General features: G+C 54.3%; 1 protein-coding gene across 1 annotated transcript in view; it reads left to right on the forward strand.

Moving 5' to 3' along the window:
* Positions 1 to 14,593, forward strand: part of LOC137368860 (uncharacterized) — a 49,653-nt gene extending 35,060 nt beyond the window's left edge. Inside the window, exons 28-34 of the mRNA XM_068029066.1 lie at positions 1,967 to 2,551; positions 4,414 to 4,847; positions 7,151 to 7,484; positions 8,014 to 8,238; positions 9,021 to 9,210; positions 13,599 to 13,849; positions 13,963 to 14,593. Coding sequence (XP_067885167.1) covers positions 1,967 to 2,551; positions 4,414 to 4,847; positions 7,151 to 7,484; positions 8,014 to 8,238; positions 9,021 to 9,210; positions 13,599 to 13,849; positions 13,963 to 14,593 — 2,650 coding nt within the window. The remainder of the gene's footprint in view (positions 1 to 1,966; positions 2,552 to 4,413; positions 4,848 to 7,150; positions 7,485 to 8,013; positions 8,239 to 9,020; positions 9,211 to 13,598; positions 13,850 to 13,962) is intronic.
* The last annotated feature ends 2,609 nt before the right edge of the window (positions 14,594 to 17,202 follow it).

Raw genomic sequence — 17,202 nt, forward strand, 5'->3', positions numbered from 1 at the left:
GTCCCACCGGCCTGCACTTTAGGAGTGATCCAGTTAGACCCACCGCCCTGCTCTTTAGGAGTGATCCAGTTAGTCCCCCTGCCCTGCTCTTTCGGAGTGATCCAGTTAGCCCCACCGCACTGCTCTGTGGTGTGATCCAGTTAGTCCCCTTGCCCTGCTCTTTAGGAGTGATCCAGTTAGCCCCACCGCACTGCTCTTTAGGAGTGATCCAGTTAGCCCCACCGCACTGCTCTTTAGGAGTGATCCACTTAGTCCCACCACACTGCTCTTTAGGAGTCGTCACGTTAGACCCACCGCACTGCTCTTTAGGAGTGATCCAGTTCGTCCCACAGCCCTGCTCTTTCGGAGTGATCCAGTTCGTCCCACCGCCCTGCTCTTTCGGAGTGTTTCCAGTAAGTCCCACCGCCCTGCTCTGAAGGAGTGATCCAGTTAGTCCCCCTGCCCTGCTCTTTAGGAGTGATCCAGTAAGTCCCACAGCCCTGCTCTGAAGGAGTGACCCAGTTAGTCCCCCTGCCCTGCTCTTTAGGAGTGATCCAGTTAGTCCCCCTGCCCTGCTCTTTAGGAGTGATCCAGTAAGTCCCACAGCCCTGCTCTTTAGGAGTGATCCAGTTAGTCCCCCTGCCCTGCTCTTTCGGAGTGATCCAGTTAGTCCCCCTGCCCTGCTCTTTATGAGTGATCCAGTTCGTCCAACCGCACTGCTCTTTAGGAGTGATCCAGTTAGTCCCACCACCCTGTTCTTTAGGAGAGAACCAGTTAGTCCCAACGCCCTGCTCTTTAAGAGTGATCCAGTTAGAACCACCGTCCTGCTCTTTCGGAGTGATCCACTTAGTCTCACCGCCCTGCTCTGAAGGAGTGATCCAGTTAGTCCCCCTGCCCTGCTCTTTCTGAGTGATCCAGTTAGTCCCACCGCACGGCTCTTTAAGAGTGATCCAGTTAGTCCCACCGCCCTGCTATTTAGGAGTGATTCAGTTACTCCCACCACCCAGCTCTTTAGGAGAGAACCAGTTAGTCCCACCGCCCAGCTCTGAAGGTGTGATCCAGTTAGTCCCCCTCCCTGCTCTTTCGGAGTCATCCAGTTAGTCCCCGTGCCCTGCTCGTTTGGAGTGATCCAGTAAGTCCCACCGCCCTGCTCTTTAGAAGTGATGAAGTTCGTCCCACCGCACTGCTCTTTCGGAGTGATCCAGTTAGTCCCACCGCCCTGCTCTTTAGGAGTGATCCAGTTAGTCCCACCACCCTGCTCTTTAGGAGTGATCCAGTTACTCCCACCGCCCTGTTCTGAAGGAGTGATCCAGTTCGTCCCACCGGGCTGCACTTTAGGAGTGATCCAGTTAGTCCCACCGCCCTGCTCTTTCGGAGTGATCCAGTTAGTCCCCCTGCCCTGCTCTTTCGGAGTGATCCAGTTCGTCCCACCGCCCTGCTCTTTCGGAGTGATCCAGTTAGTCCCCCTGCCCTGCTCTTTCGGAGTGTTTCCAGTAAGTCCCACCGCCCTGCTCTGAAGGAGTGATCCAGTTAGTCCCCCTGCCCTGCTCTTTAGGAGTGATCCAGTTAGTCCCACCGCCCTGCTCTGAAGGAGTGATCCAGTTAGTCCCCCTGCCCTGCTCTTTAGGAGTGATCCAGTTAGTCCCACAGCCCTGCTCTGAAGGAGTGACCCAGTTAGTCCCCCTGCCCTGCTCTTTAGGAGTGATCCAGTTAGTACCACCGCCCTGCTCTTTAGGAGTGATCCAGTTAGTACCACCGCCCTGCTCTTTAGGAGTGATCCAGTAAGTCCCCCTGCCCTGCTCTTTAGGAGTGATCCAGTTAGTCCCCCTGCCCTGCTCTTTAGGAGTGATCCAGTTAGTACCACCGCCCTGCTCTTTATGAGTGATCCAGTTCGTCCAACCGCACTGCACTTTAGGAGTGATCCAGTTAGAACCACCGTCCTGCTCTTTCGGAGTGATCCACTTAGTCTCACCGCCCTGCTCTGAAGGAGTGATCCAGTTAGTCCCACAGCCCTGCTCTTTAAGAGTGATCCAGTTAGAACCACCGTCCTGCTCTTTCGGAGTGATCCAGTTCGTCCCACCGCCCTGCTCTTTCGGAGTGATCCAGTTAGTTCCAACGGCCTGCTCTTTTGGAGAGAACCGGTTATTCCCACCGCCCTGCTCTTTCGGAGTGATCCAGTTAGTCCCAACGCCCTGCTCTTCAGGAGTGATCCATTTAGTCCCCCTGCCCTGCTATTTAGGAGAGATTCAGTTAGTCACACCACCCTGCTCTTTAGGAGAGAACCAGTTAGTCCCACCGCCCTGCTCTTTAGGAGTGATCCAGTTAGTCCCATCGCCCTGCTCTTCCGGAGTGATCCATTTAGTCCCACTGCTCTGCTCTTCAGGATTGATCCAGTTAGTCCCCCAGCCCTGCACTTTAGGATTGATCCAGTTAGAACCACCGCCCTGCTCTTAAGGTGTGATCCAGTTAGTCCCCCTCCCTGCTCTTTCGGAGTCATCCAGTTAGTCCCCGTGCCCTGCTCGTTTGGAGTGATCCAGTTAGTCCCCGTGCCCTGCTCTATAGGAGTGATCCAGTAAGTCCCACCACCCTGCTCTGAAGGAGTGATCCAGTTAGTCCCACCGGGCTGCAATTTAGGAGTGATCCAGTTAGTCCCACCGCCCTGCTCTTTAGGAGTGATCCAGTAAGTCCCACCGCCCTGCTCTGAAGGAGTGATCCAGTTAGTCCCACCGGGCTGCACTTTAGGAGTGATCCAGTTAGTCCCACCACCCTGCTCTTTAGGAGAGAACCAGTTAGTCCCACCGCCCTGCTCTTTAGAAGTGATGAAGTTCGTCCCACCGCACTGCTCTTTCGGAGTGATCCAGTTAGTCCCACCGCCCTGCTCTTTAGGAGTGATCCAGTTAGTCCCACCGCCCTGCTCTTTAGGAGTGATCCAGTTACTCCCACCGCCCTGTTCTGAAGGAGTGATCCAGTTAGTTCCCCCTGCCCTGATCTTTAGGAGTGATCCAGTTAGTCCCACCGCCCTGTTCCGAAGGAGTGATCCAGTTAGTCCCCCTGCCCTGATCTTTAGGAGTGATCCAGTTAGTCCCACAGCCCTGCTCTGAAGGAGTGATCCAGTTAGTCCCCCTGCCCTGCTCTTTAGGAGTGATCCAGTAAGTCCCACAGCCCTGCTCTGAAGGAGTGACCCAGTTAGTCCCCCTGCCCTGCTCTTTAGGAGTGATCCAGTTAGTCCCCCTGCCCTGCTCTTTCGGAGTGATCCAGTTAGTACCACCGCCCTGCTCTTTCTGAGTGATCCAGTTCGTCCAACCGCACTGCACTTTAGGAGTGATCCAGTTAGTCCCACCACCCTGTTCTTTAGGAGAGAACCAGTTAGTCCCAACGGCCTGCTCTTTAGGAGAGAACCAGTTTGAACCACCGTCCTGCTCTTTCGGAGTGATCCATTAGTCTCACCGCCCTGCTCTGAAGGAGTGTTTCCAGTTAGTCCCCCTGCCCTGCTCTTTAGGAGTGATCCAGTTAGTACCACCACCCTGCTCTTTCTGAGTGATCCAGTTAGTCCCCCTGCCCTGCTCTTTCGGAGTGATCCAGTTAGTCCCCCTGCCCTGCTCTTTCGGAGTGATCCAGTTAGGACCACCACCCTGCTCTTTCTGAGTGATCCAGTTAGTCCCACCGCACGGCTCTTTAAGAGTGATCCAGTTAGTCCCACCGCCCTGCTATTTAGGAGTGATTCAGTTACTCCCACCACCCAGCTCTTTAGGAGTGACCCAGTTAGTCCCCCTCCCTGCTCGTTTGGAGTGATCCAGTTAGTCCCCGTGCCCTGCTCTTTAGGAGTGATCCAGTTAGTCCCCCTGCCCTGCTCTTTCGGAGTGATCCAGTTAGTACCACCGCCCTGCTCTTTATGAGTGATCCAGTTCGTCCAACCGCACTGCTCTTTAGGAGTGATCCAGTTAGTCCCACCACCCTGTTCTTTAGGAGAGAACCAGTTAGTCCCAACGGCCTGCTCTTTAGGAGAGAACCAGTTAGAACCACCGTCCTGCTCTTTCGGAGTGATCCACTTAGTCTCACCGTCCTGCTCTGAAGGAGTGATCCAGTTAGTCCCACAGCCCTGCTCTTTAAGAGTGATCCAGTTAGAACCACCGTCCTGCTCTTTCGGAGTGATCCACTTAGTCTCACCGCCCTGCTCTGAAGGAGTGATCCAGTTAGTCCCCCTGCCCTGCTCTTTCTGAGTGATCCAGTTATTCCCACCGCACGGCTCTTTAAGAGTGATCCAGTTAGTCCCACCGCCCTGCTATTTAGGAGTGATTCAGTTACTCCCACCACCCAGCTCTTTAGGAGAGAACCAGTTAGTCCCACCGCCCTGCTCTTTAGGAGTGACCCAGTTAGTCCCACCAGCCTGCTCTTCAGGAGTGATCCATTTAGTCCCACTGCTCTGCTCTTTAGGATTGATCCAGTTAGTCCCCCCACCCTGCGCTTTAGGATTGAAAAAGTTAGAACCACCGCCCTGCTCTTTAGAAGTGATCCACTTGGACCCACCGCCCAGATCTTTAGAAGTGATCCAGTTATTAACACCGCCATGCTCTTTAGGATTGATCCAGTTAGCCCCCCTGCCCTGCTATTTAGGAGTGATTCAGTTAGTCCCACCACCCTGCTCTTTAGGAGAGAACCAGTTAGTCCCACCGCCCTGCTCTTTAGGAGTGATCCATTTAGTCCCCCTGCTCTGCTCTTTAAGAGTGATCCAGTTAGTACCACCGCCCTGCTCTTTATGAGTGATCCAGTTCGTCCCAACACCCTGCTCTTTCGGAGTGATCCAGTAGGCCCCACCGCACTGCTCTTTAGGAGTGATCCTTTTAGTCCCCCTGCCCTGCTCTTTAGGAGTAATCCAGTTAGACCCACCGCACTGCTCTTTAGGAGTGATCCAGTTAGTCCCCCCACCCTGCTCTTTAGGAGTGAACAAGTTAGAACCACCGCCCTGCTCTTTAGGAGTGATCCACTTAGTCCCACCACACTGCTCTTTAGGAGTCGTCACGTTAGACCCACCGCACTGCTATTTAGGATTGATCAAGTTAATCCCAAAGCATTGCTCTTTAGGAGTGATCCACTTAGTCCCACCGCACTGCTCTTTAGGAGTGATCCAGTTAGTCCCACCGCACTGCTCTTTAGGAGTGATCCAGTTAGTCCCACCGCCCTGCTCTTTAGGAGAGAACCAGTTAGTCCCAACGGCCTGCTCTTTAGGAGAGAACCGGTTAGAACCACCGTCCCGCTCTTTCGGAGTGATCCACTTAGTCTCACCGCCCTGCTCTGAAGGAGTGATCCAGTTAGTCCCACCGCCCTGCTCTTTAGGAGAGAACCAGTTAGTCCCACCGCCCTGCTCTTTAGGAGTGATCCATTTAGTCCCCCTGCTCTGCTCTTTAAGAGTGATCCAGTTAGTACCACCGCCCTGCTCTTTATGAGTGATCCAGTTCGTCCCAACACCCTGCTCTTTCGGAGTGATCCAGTGAGCCCCACCGCACTGCTCTTTCGGAGTGATCCAGATAGTCCCACCGCACTGCTCTGTAGGAGTGATCCAGTTAGTCCCCCTGCCCTGCTCTTTCAGAGTGATCCAGTTAGTCCCACCGCACTGCTCTTTAGGAGTGATCCAGTTAGTCCACCTGCCCTGCTCTTTAGGAGTGATCATGTTAGTCCCACCGCCCTGCTCTGAAGGAGTCATCCAGTTAGTCCCCTTGCCCTGCTCTTTAGGAGTGATCCAGTTAGTCCCCCTGCCCTGCTCTTCAGGAGTCATCCAGTTAGTACCCCTGCCCTGCTCTTTCGGAGTGATCCAGTTAGTCCCCCTGCCCTGCTCTTTAGGAGTGATCCAGTTAGTCCCCCTGCCCTGCTCTTAAGGAGTCATCCAGTTAGTACCCCTGCCCTGCTCTTTAGGAGTGATCCAGTTAGTCCCCCTGCCCTGCTCTTTAGGAGTGATCCAGTTAGCCCCCCTGCCCTGCTCTTAAGGAGTTATCCAGTTAGTACCACTGCCCTGCTCTTTCGGAGTGATCCAGTTAGTCCCCCTGCCCTGCTCTTTAGGAGTGATCCAGTTAGCCCCACCACACTGCTCTTTAGGAGTGGTCCAGTTAGTCCCACCGCACTGCTCTTTAGGAGTGATCCAGTTAGTCCCTCCGCACTGCTCTTTGGGAGTGATCCAGTTCATCCCCCTGCCCTGCTCTTTAGGAGTGATCCAGTAAGTCCCACCGCCCTGCTCTGAAGGAGTGATCCAGTTAGCCCCCCCTGCCCTGCTCTTCAGGAGTGATCCAGTTAGTCCCCCTGCCCTGCTCTTAAGGAGTCATCCAGTTAGTACCCCTGCCCTGCTCTTTAGGAGTGATCCAGTTAGTCCCCCTGCCCTGCTCTTTAGGAGTGATCCAGTTAGCCCCCCTGCCCTGCTCTTAAGGAGTTATCCAGTTAGTACCACTGCCCTGCTCTTTCGGAGTGATCCAGTTAGTCCCCCTGCCCTGCTCTTTAGGAGTGATCCAGTTAGCCCCACCACACTGCTCTTTAGGAGTGGTCCAGTTAGTCCCACCGCACTGCTCTTTAGGAGTGATCCAGTTAGTCCCTCCGCACTGCTCTTTGGGAGTGATCCAGTTCATCCCCCTGCCCTGCTCTTTAGGAGTGATCCAGTAAGTCCCACCGCCCTGCTCTGAAGGAGTGATCCAGTTAGCCCCCCCTGCCCTGCTCTTCAGGAGTGATCCAGTTAGTCCACCTGCCCTGCTCTTTAGGAGTGGTCCAGTTAGTCCCACAGCCCTGCTCTATAGGAGTGATCCAGTTAGTCCAACCGCCCTGCTATTGAGGAGTGATCCAGTTAGTCCCCCTGCCCTGCTCTTTAGGAGTGATCCAGTTAGACCCACCGCCCTGCTCTTTAGGAGTGATCCAGTTAGTCCCCCTGCCCTGCTCTTTCGGAGTGATCCAGTTAGCCCCACCGCACTGCTCTGTGGTGTGATCCAGTTAGTCCCCTTGCCCTGCTCTTTAGGAGTGATCCAGTTAGTCCCCCTGCCCTGCTCTTTAGGAGTGATCCAGTTAGCCCCACCGCACTGCTCTTTAGGAGTGATCCTTTTAGTCCCCCTGCCCTGCTCTTTAGGAGTGATCCAGTTAGCCCCACCGCACTGCTCTTTAGGAGTGATCCTTTTAGTCCCACCGCCCTGCTCTTTAGGAGAGAACCAGTTAGTCCCAACGGCCTGCTCTTTAGGAGAGAACCGGTTAGTCCCACCGCCCTGCTCTTTCGGAGTGATCCAGTTAGTCCCACCGCCCTGCTCTTCAGGAGTGATCCATTTAGTCCCCCTGCCCTGCTATTTAGGAGAGATTCAGTTAGTCACACCACCCTGCTCTTTAGGAGAGAACCAGTTAGTCCCACCGCCCTGCACTTTAGGATTGATCCAGTTAGAACCACCGCCCTGCTCTTTCGGAGTGATCCAGTTAGTACCACCGCCCTGCTCTTTAGGAGTGATCCAGTTAGTGCCCCTGCCCTGCTCTTTACGAGTTATCCAGTAAGTCCCACCGCCCAGCTCTTAAGGTGTGATCCAGTTAGTCCCCCTCCCTGCTCTTTCGGAGTGAATCAGTTAGTCCCCGTGCCCTGCTCTTTAGGAGTGATCCAGTAAGTCCCACCGCCCTGCTCTGAAGGAGTGATCCAGTTAGTCCCACCGGGCTGCAATTTAGGAGTGATCCAGTGAGTCCCACCACCCTGCTCTTTAGGAGAGAACCAGTTAGTCCCACCGGCCTGCACTTTAGGAGTGATCCAGTTGGTACCACCGCCCTGCTCCTTTGGAGTGATCCAGTTCGTACCACCGCCCTGCTCTTCAGGGGTGATCCAGTTAGTACCACCGCCCTGCTCTTCAGGAGTGATCCAGTTAGTCCCCCCGCCCTGCTCTTTAGGATTGATCCAGTCAGTCCCCCCACCCTGCTCTTTAGGAGTGATCCACTTAGTCCCACCGCCCTGCTCTTCCGGAGTGATCCATTTAGTCCCACTGCTCTGCTCTTGAGGATTGATCCAGTTAGTCCCCCCACCCTGCACTTTAGGATTGATCCAGTTAGAACCACCGTCCTGCTCTTTCGGAGTGATCCAGTTAGTACCACCGCCCTGCTCTTTCGGAGTGATCCAGTTAGTCCCCCTCCCTGCTCTTTCGGAGTCATCCAGTTAGTCCCCGTGCCCTGCTCTTTAGGAGTCATCCAGTTAGTCCCCGTGCCCTGCTCGTTTGGAGTGATCCAGTTAGTCCCCGTGCCCTGCTCTTTAGGAGTGATCCAGTAAGTCCCACCGCCCTGCTCTGAAGGAGTGATCCAGTTAGTCCCACCGGGCTGCACTTTAGGAGTGATCCAGTTAGTCCCACCGCCCTGCTCTTTAGGAGAGAACCAGTTAGTCCCAACGGCCTGCTCTTTAGAAGTGATGAAGTTCGTCCCACCGCACTGCTCTTTCGGAGTGATCCAGTTACTCCCACCGCCCTGCTCTGAAGGAGTGATCCAGTTAGTCCCCCTGCCCTGCTCTTTAGGCATGATCCAGTAAGTCCCACAGCCCTGCTCTGAAGGAGTGACCCAGTTAGTCCCCCTGCCCTGCTCTTTCGGAGTGATCCAGTAAGTCCCACAGCCCTGCTCTGAAGGAGTGACCCAGTTAGTCCCCCTGCCCTGCTCTTTAGGAGTGATCCAGTAAGTCCCACAGCCCTGCTCTGAAGGAGTGATCCAGTTAGTCCCCCTGCCCTGCTCTTTCGGAGTGATCCAGTAAGTCCCACAGCCCTGCTCTGAAGGAGTGACCCAGTTAGTCCCCCTGCCCTGCTCTTTAGGAGTGATCCAGTTAGTACCACCGCCCTGCTCTTTATGAGTGATCCAGTTAGTCCCACCACCCTGTTCTTTAGGAGAGAACCAGTTAGTCCCAACGCCCTGCTCTTTCTGAGTGATCCAGTTAGTCCCACCAGCCTGCTCTTCAGGAGTGATCCATTTAGTCCCACTGCTCTGCTCTTTAGGATTGATCCAGTTAGAACCACCGCCCTGCTCTTCAGGAGTGATCCATTTAGTCCCACTGCTCTGCTCTTTAGGATTGATCCAGTTAGTCCCCCCACCCTGCGCTTTAGGATTGAACCAGTTAGAACCACCGCCCTGCTCTTTAGAAGTGATCCAGTTATTAACACCGCCATGCTCTTTAGGATTGATCCAGTTAGTCCCACCACCCTGCTCTTTAGGAGTGATCCAGTTAGTCCCACCACCCTGCTCTTTAGGAGTGATCCAGTTAGTCCCACCACCCTGCTCTTTAGGAGAGAACCAGTTACTCCCACTGCCCTGTTCTGAAGGAGTGATCCAGTTAGTTCCCCCTGCCCTGCTCTTTAGGAGTGATCCAGTTAGTCCCACCGCCCTGCTCTGAAGGAGTGATCCAGTTAGTCCCCCTGCCCTGCTCTTTAGGAGTGATCCAGTTAGTCCCACCGCCCTGTTCCGAAGGAGTGATCCAGTTAGTCCCCCTGCCCTGCTCTTTAGGAGTGATCCAGTTAGTCCCACCGCCCTGTTCCGAAGGAGTGATCCAGTTAGTCCCCCTGCCCTGCTCTTTAGGAGTGATCCAGTAAGTCCCACAGCCCTGCTCTTTAGGAGTGATCCAGTTAGTACCCCTGCCCTGCTCTGAAGGAGTGATCCAGTTAGTCCCCCTGCCCTGCTCTTTCGGAGTGATCCAGTTCGTCCAACCGCACTGCACTTTAGGAGTGATCCAGTTAGTCCCACCACCCTGTTCTTTAGGAGAGAACCAGTTAGTCCCAACGGCCTGCACTTTAGGAGTGATCCAGTTAGTCCCACCACCCTGTTCTTTAGGAGAGAACCAGTTAGTCCCAACGGCCTGCACTTTAGGAGTGATCCACTTAGTCTCACCGCCCTGCTCTGAAGGAGTGATCCAGTTAGTCCCACAGCCCTGCTCTTTAAGAGTGATCCAGTTAGAACCACCGTCCTGCTCTTTCGGAGTGATCCACTTAGTCTCACCGCCCTGCTCTGAAGGAGTGATCCAGTTAGTCTCACCGCCCTGCTCTGAAGGAGTGATCCAGTTAGTCCCACCACCCAGCTCTTTAGGAGAGAACCAGTTAGTCCCACCGCCCCGCTCTTTAGGAGTGACCCACTTAGTCCCACCAGCCTGCTCTTCAGGAGTGATCCATTTAGTCCCACTGCTCTGCTCTTTAAGAGTGATCCAGTTAGTACCACCGCCCTGCTCTTTATGAGTGATCCAGTTCGTCCCAACACCCTGCTCTTTCGGAGTGATCCAGTGAGCCCCACCGCACTGCTCTTTAGGAGTGATCCAGATAGTCCCACCGCACTGCTCTGTAGGAGTGATCCAGTTAGTCCCCCTGCCCTGCTCTTTCAGAGCGATCCAGTTAGTCCCACCGCACTACTCTTTAGGAGTGATCCAGTTAGTCCACCTGCCCTGCTCTTTAGGAGTGATCATGTTAGTCCCCCTGCCCTGCTCTGAAGGAGTCATCCAGTTAGTCCCCTTGCCCTGCTCTTTAGGAGTAATCCAGTTAGTCCCCCTGCCCTGCTCTTCAGGAGTGACCCAGTTAGTCCCCCTGCCCTGCTCTTAAGGAGTCATCCAGTTAGTACCCCTGCCCTGCTCTTTAGGAGTGATCCAGTTAGTCCCCCTGCCCTGCTCTTTAGGAGTGATCCAGTTAGTCCCCCTGCCCTGCTCTTAAGGAGTCATCCAGTTAGTACCCCTGCCCTGCTCTTTAGGAGTGATCCAGTTAGTCCCCCTGCCCTGCTCTTTAGGAGTGATCCAGTTAGCCCCACCACACTGCTCTTTAGGAGTGGTCCAGTTAGTCCCACCGCACTGCTCTTTCGGAGTGATCCAGTTAGTCCCACCGTCCCGCTCTTTCGGAGTGATCCACTTAGTCTCACCGCCCTGCTCTGAAGGAGTGATCCAGTTAGTCCCACAGCACTGCTCTTTAGGAGTGATCCAGTTAGTCCCTCCGCACTGCTCTTTGGGAGTGATCCAGTTCATCCCCCTGCCCTGCTCTTTAGGAGTGATCCAGTAAGTCCCACCGCCCTGCTCTGAAGGAGTGATCCAGTTAGCCCCCCCTGCCCTGCTCTTTAGGAGTGATCCAGTTAGTCCCACAGCCCTGATCTTTAGGAGTGGTCCAGTTAGTCCCACAGCCCTGATCTTTAGGAGTGGTCCAGTTAGTCCCACAGCCCTGCTCTTTAGGAGTGATCCAGTTAGTCCAACCGCCCTGCTATTGAGGAGTGATCCAGTTAGTCCCCCTGCCCTGCTCTTTAGGAGTGATCCAGTTAGACCCACCACCCTGCTCTTTAGGAGTGATCCAGTTAGTCCCCCTGCCCTGCTCTTTCGGAGTGATCCAGTTAGCCCCACCGCACTGCTCTGTGGTGTGATCCAGTTAGTCCCCTTGCCCTGCTCTTTAGGAGTGATCCAGTTAGTCCCCCTGCCCTGCTCTTTAGGAGTGATCCAGTTAGCCCCACCGCACTGCTCTTTAGGAGTGATCCTTTTAGTCCCCCTGCCCTGCTCTTTAGGAGTAATCCAGTTAGACCCACCGCACTGCTCTTTAGGAGAGATCCAGTTAGTCCCCCCACCCTGCTCTTTAGGAGTGAACAAGTTAGAACCACCGCCCTGCTCTTTAGGAGTGATCCACTTAGTCCCACCACACTGCTCTTTAGGAGTCGTCACGTTAGACCCACCGCACTGCTATTTAGGATTGATCCAGTTAGTCCCACCGCACTGCTCTTTAGGAGTGATCCAGTTAGTCCCACCGCACTGCTCATTAGGAGTGATCCAGTTAGTCCCACCGCCCTGCTCTTTCGGAGTGATCCAGTTAGTCCCACCGTCCCGCTCTTTCGGAGTGATCCACTTAGTCTCACCGCCCTGCTCTGAAGGAGTGATCCAGTTAGTCCCACAGCCCTGCTCTTTAAGAGTGATCCAGTTAGAACCACCGTCCTGCTCTTTCGGAGTGATCCACTTAGTCTCACCGCCCTGCTCTGAAGGAGTGATCCAGTTAGTCCCCCTGCCCTGCTCTTTCTGAGTGATCCAGTTAGTCCCACCGCACGGCTCTTTAGGAGTGATCCAGTTAGTCCCACCGCCCTGCTATTTAGGAATGATTCAGTTACTCCCACCACCCAGCTCTTTAGGAGAGAACCAGTTAGTCCCACCGCCCTGCTCTTTAGGAGTGATCCATTTAGTCCCACCAGCCTGCTCTTCAGGAGTGATCCATTTAGTCCCACTGCTCTGCTCTTTAGGATTGATCCAGTTAGTCCCCCCACCCTGCGCTTTAGGATTGAACCATTTAGAACCACCGCCCTGCTCTTTAGAAGTGATCCACTTGGACCCACCGCCCAGATCTTTAGAAGTGATCCAGTTATTAACACCGCCATGCTCTTTAGGATTGATCCAGTTAGCCCCCCTGCCCTGCTATTTAGGAGTGATTCAGTTAGTCCCACCACCCTGCTCTTTAGGAGTGATCCATTTAGTCCCCCTGCCCTGCTCTTTAGGAGTGATCCAGTTAGCCCCCATGCCCTGCTCTTTAGGAGTGATCCAGTTAGACCCCGTCCCTGCTCTTTAGGAGTGATCCAGTTAATCCCACGGCCCTGCTCTTTAGGAGTGATCCAGGTAGCCCCCATGCCCTGCTCTTTAGGAGTGATCCAGTTAGAACCCGGCCCTGCTCTTTAGGAGTGATCCAGTTGGTCCCACTGACCTGCTCTTTCGGAGTGATCCAGTTAATCCCACCACACTGCTCTTTAGGAGTGATCCAGCTAGTCCCACCGCCCTGCTCTTTGGAGTGATCCAGTTAATCCCACCGCAATGCTCTTAAGGAGTGATCCATTTAGTCCCCCTGCCCTGCTCTTTCGGAGTGATCCAGTTAGCCCCACCGCCCTGCTCTTTAGGAGTGATCCAGTTAGACCCCGGCCCTGCTCTTTAGGAGTGATCCAGTTAGCCCCCTTGCCCTGCTCATTAGGAGTGATCCAGTTAGCCTCCTTGCCCTGCTCTTTAGGAGTGATCCAGTTAGCCCCCTTGCCCTGCTCTTTAGGAGTGATCCAGTTAGCCTCCTTGCCCTGCTCTTTAGGAGTGATCCAGTTAGCCCCCTTGCCCTGCTCTTTAGGAGTGATCCAGTTAGCCCCCTTGCCCTGCTCTTTAGGAATGATCCAGTTAGCCCCCATGCACTGCTCTTTAGGAGTGATCCAGTTAGACCCCGGCCCTGCTCTTTAGGAGTGATCCAGTTGGTCCCACTGCCCTGCTCTTTCGGAGTGATCCAGTTAATCCCACCGCCCTGCTCTTCAGGAGTGATCAATTTCGCCTCCCTGCCCTGCTCTTTAGGAGTGATCCAGTTAGACCCACGGCCCTGCTCTTTAGGAGTGATCCAGCTATTCCCACCGCCCTGCTCTTTGGAGTGATCCAGTTAATCCCACCACAATGCTCTTTAGGAGTGATCCATTTAGTCCCCCTGCCCTGCTCTTTCGGAGTGATCCAGTTAGTCCCACCACCCTGCTCTTTAGGAGTGATCCAGTTAGTTCCCCTGTCCTGCTCTTTAGGAGTGATCCAGTTAGACCCCCTGCCCTGCTCTTTCGGAGAGATCCAGTTAGTCCCCCTGCCCTGCTATTTAGGAGTGATCCATTTATTCCCCCTGCCCTGCTCTTTTGGTGTCATCCAGTTACTACCACCGCCCGTTTCTTTACGAGTGATCCAGTTCGTCCCACCCCACTGCTCTTTAGGAGTGATCCAGTTCGTCCCACCGCACTGCTCTTTAGGAGTGATCCAGTTCGTCCCAGCGCCCTGCTATTTAGGAGTGATCATGTTAGTCCCACCGCCCTGCTCTTTAGGAGTGATCCCGTTAGTACCACCGCCCGTTTCTTTACGAGTGATCCAGTTCGTCCCACCGCCCTGCTCTTTCGGAGTGATCCAGTTAGTCCCACCGCCCTGCTTTTTTGGAGTGATCAAGTTAGTCCCCCCGCCCTGCTCTTTCGGAGTGATCATGTTAGTCCCCCTGCCCTGCTCTTTTTGCGTGATCCATTTAGCCCCACCAACCTGCTCTTTCGGAGTGATCCACTTAGTCCCCCTGCCCTGCTCTTTCGGCGTGATCCAGTTAGTACCAAAACACTGCTCTTTCGGAGTGATCCAGTTTGTCCCCCTGCCCTGCTCTTTCGGAGTAATCCAGTTCGTCCCCTGCCCTGCTCTTTAGGAGTGATCCAGGTAGTCCCCCTGCCCTGCTCTTTCGGAGTGATCCAGTTCGTCCCCCTGCCCTGCGCTTCAGGAGTGATCCATTTATTCCCCCTGCCCGGCTCTTTAGGAGTGATCCACTTAGTACCACTGCCCGTTTCTTTAGGAGTGATCCAGTTAGTCCCACCGCACTGCTCTTTAGGAGTGATAACGTTAGTCCCACCGCACTGCTCTATAGGAGTGATGCAGTTAGTCCCACCGCCCTGCTCTTTAGGAGTGATCATGTTAGTCCCACCGCCCTGCTCTTTAGGAGTGATCCCGTTAGTACCACCGCCCGTTTCCTTACGAGTGATCCAGTTCGTCCCACCGCCCTGCTCTTTCGGAGTGATCCAGTTAGTCCCACCGCCCTGCTCTTTTGGAGTGATCAAATTAGTCCCACCGCCCTGCTCTTTAGGAGTGATCCAGTTCGTCCCACCGCCCTTCTCTTAAGGAGTGATCCAGTTCGTCCCACCGCCCTGCTCTTAAGGAGTGATCCAATTCGTCCCACTGCCCTGCTCTTTAGGATTGATCCAGTTAGTCCCACCGCACTGCTCTTAAGGAGTGATCCAATTCGTCCCACCGCCCTGCTATTTAGGAGTGATCATGTTAGTCCCACCGCCCTGCTCTTTAGGAGTGATCCCGTTAGTACCACCGCCCGTTTCTTTACGAGTGATCCAGTTCGTCCCACCGCCCTGCTCTTTCGGAGTGATCCAGTTAGTCCCACCGCCCTGCTTTTTTGGAGTGATCAAGTTAGTCCCCCCGCCCTGCTCTTTCGGAGTGATCATGTTAGTCCCCCTGCCCTGCTCTTTTTGCGTGATCCATTTAGCCCCAACAACCTGCTCTTTCGGAGTGATCCACTTAGTCCCCCTGCCCTGCTCTTTCGGCGTGATCCAGTTAGTACCAAAACACTGCTCTTTCGGAGTGATCCAGTTTGTCCCCCTGCCCTGCTCTTTCGGAGTAATCCAGTTCGTCCCCTGCCCTGCTCTTTAGGAGTGATCCAGGTAGTCCCCCTGCCCTGCTCTTTCGGAGTGATCCAGTTCGTCCCCCTGCCCTGCGCTTCAGGAGTGATCCATTTATTCCCCCTGCCCGGCTCTTTAGGAGTGATCCACTTAGTACCACTGCCCGTTTCTTTAGGAGTGATCCAGTTAGTCCCACCGCACTGCTCTTTAGGAGTGATAACGTTAGTCCCACCGCACTGCTCTATAGGAGTGATGCAGTTAGTCCCACCGCCCTGCTCTTTAGGAGTGATCATGTTAGTCCCACCGCCCTGCTCTTTAGGAGTGATCCCGTTAGTACCACCGCCCGTTTCCTTACGAGTGATCCAGTTCGTCCCACCGCCCTGCTCTTTCGGAGTGATCCAGTTAGTCCCACCGCCCTGCTCTTTTGGAGTGATCAAATTAGTCCCACCGCCCTGCTCTTTAGGAGTGATCCAGTTCGTCCCACCGCCCTTCTCTTAAGGAGTGATCCAGTTCGTCCCACCGCCCTGCTCTTAAGGAGTGATCCAATTCGTCCCTCTGCCCTGCTCTTTAGGATTGATCCAGTTAGTCCCACCGCACTGCTCTTAAGGAGTGATCCAATTCGTCCCACCGCCCTGCTCTTTAGGAGTGATCCATTTAGTTCCCCTGCCCTGCTCATTAGGAGTGATCCAGTTAGTTCCCCTTCCCTGCTCATTAGGAGTGATCCAGTGAGTCCCACCGCCCTGCTCTTTAGGAGTGATCATGTTAGTCCCACCGCAATGCTCTTAAGGAGTGATCCATTTAGTCCCCCTGCCCTGCTCTTTCGGTGTGATCCAGTTAGTCCCACGGCCCTGCTCTTTAGGAGTGATCCAGCTAGTCCCACCGCCCTGCTCTTTGGAGTGATCCAGTTAATCCCACCACAATGCTCTTAAGGAGTGATCCATTTAGTCCCCCTGCCCTGTTGTTTCGGTGTGATCCAGTTAGTCCCACTGCCCTGCTCTTTAGGAGTGATCCAGTTAGTTCCCCTGCCCTGCTCTTTTGGAGTGATCCAGTTAGTACCACCGCCCGTTTCTTTACGAGTGATCCAGTTCTTCCCACCGCACTGCTCTTTAGGAGTGATCCAGTTAGTCCCACCGCCCTGCTCTTTAGGAGTGATAATGTTAGTCCCACCGCACTGCTCTTTAGGAGCGATCCAGTTAGTCCCACCGCCCTGCTCTTTAGGAGTGATCCAGTTTGACCCTGGCCCTGCTCTTTCGGAGTGATCCAGTTAATCCCACCGCCCTGCTCTTTAGGAGTGATCCAGCTAGTCCCACCGCCCTGCTCTTTAGGAGTGATCCAGCTAGACCCACCGCCCTGCTCTTTGCAGTGATCCAGTTAGTCCCACCGCCCTGCTCTTTGGAGTGATCCTGTTAATCCCACCGCAATGCTCTTAAGGAGTGATCCATTTAGTCCCCCTGCCCTGCTCTTTCAGAGTGATCCAGTTAGTCCCACCACCCTGCTCTTTAGGAGTGATCCAGTTAGTTCCCCTGTCCTGCTCTTTAGGAGTGATCCAGTTAGTCCCCCTGCCCTGCTCTTTCGGAGTGATCCAGTTAGTCCCCCTGCCCTGCTCTTTAGGAGTGATCATGTTATTCCCACCGCAATGCTCTTAAGGAGTGATCCATTTAGTCCCACCGCCCTGCTCTTTAGGAGTGATCATGTTAGTCCCCCTGCCCTGCTCTTTTTGCGTGATCCATTTAGCTCCACCAACCTGCTCTTTCGGAGTGATCCACTTAGTCCCCCTGCCCTGCTCTTTCGGCGTGATCCAGTTAGTCCCACCACCCTGCTCTTTCGGAGTGATCCGATTAGTCCCCCTGCCCTGCTCTTTCGGAGTGATCCAGTTCGTCCCCCTGCCCTGCTCTTTCGGAGTAATCCAGTTAGTCCCCCTGCCCTGCTCTTTTGGTGTCATCCAGTTACTACCACCGCCCGTTTCTTTACGAGTGATCCAGATCGTCCCACCCCACTGCTCTGTAGGAGTGATCCAGTTCGTCCAACCACACTGCTCTTTAGGAGTGATCCAGTTAGTCCCACCGCACTGCTCTTTAGGAGTGATCCAGTTCGTCCAAC

Source organism: Heterodontus francisci, chromosome 4 (assembly GCF_036365525.1).
Source record: "Heterodontus francisci isolate sHetFra1 chromosome 4, sHetFra1.hap1, whole genome shotgun sequence".
Lineage (NCBI taxonomy): Eukaryota > Metazoa > Chordata > Chondrichthyes > Heterodontiformes > Heterodontidae > Heterodontus > Heterodontus francisci.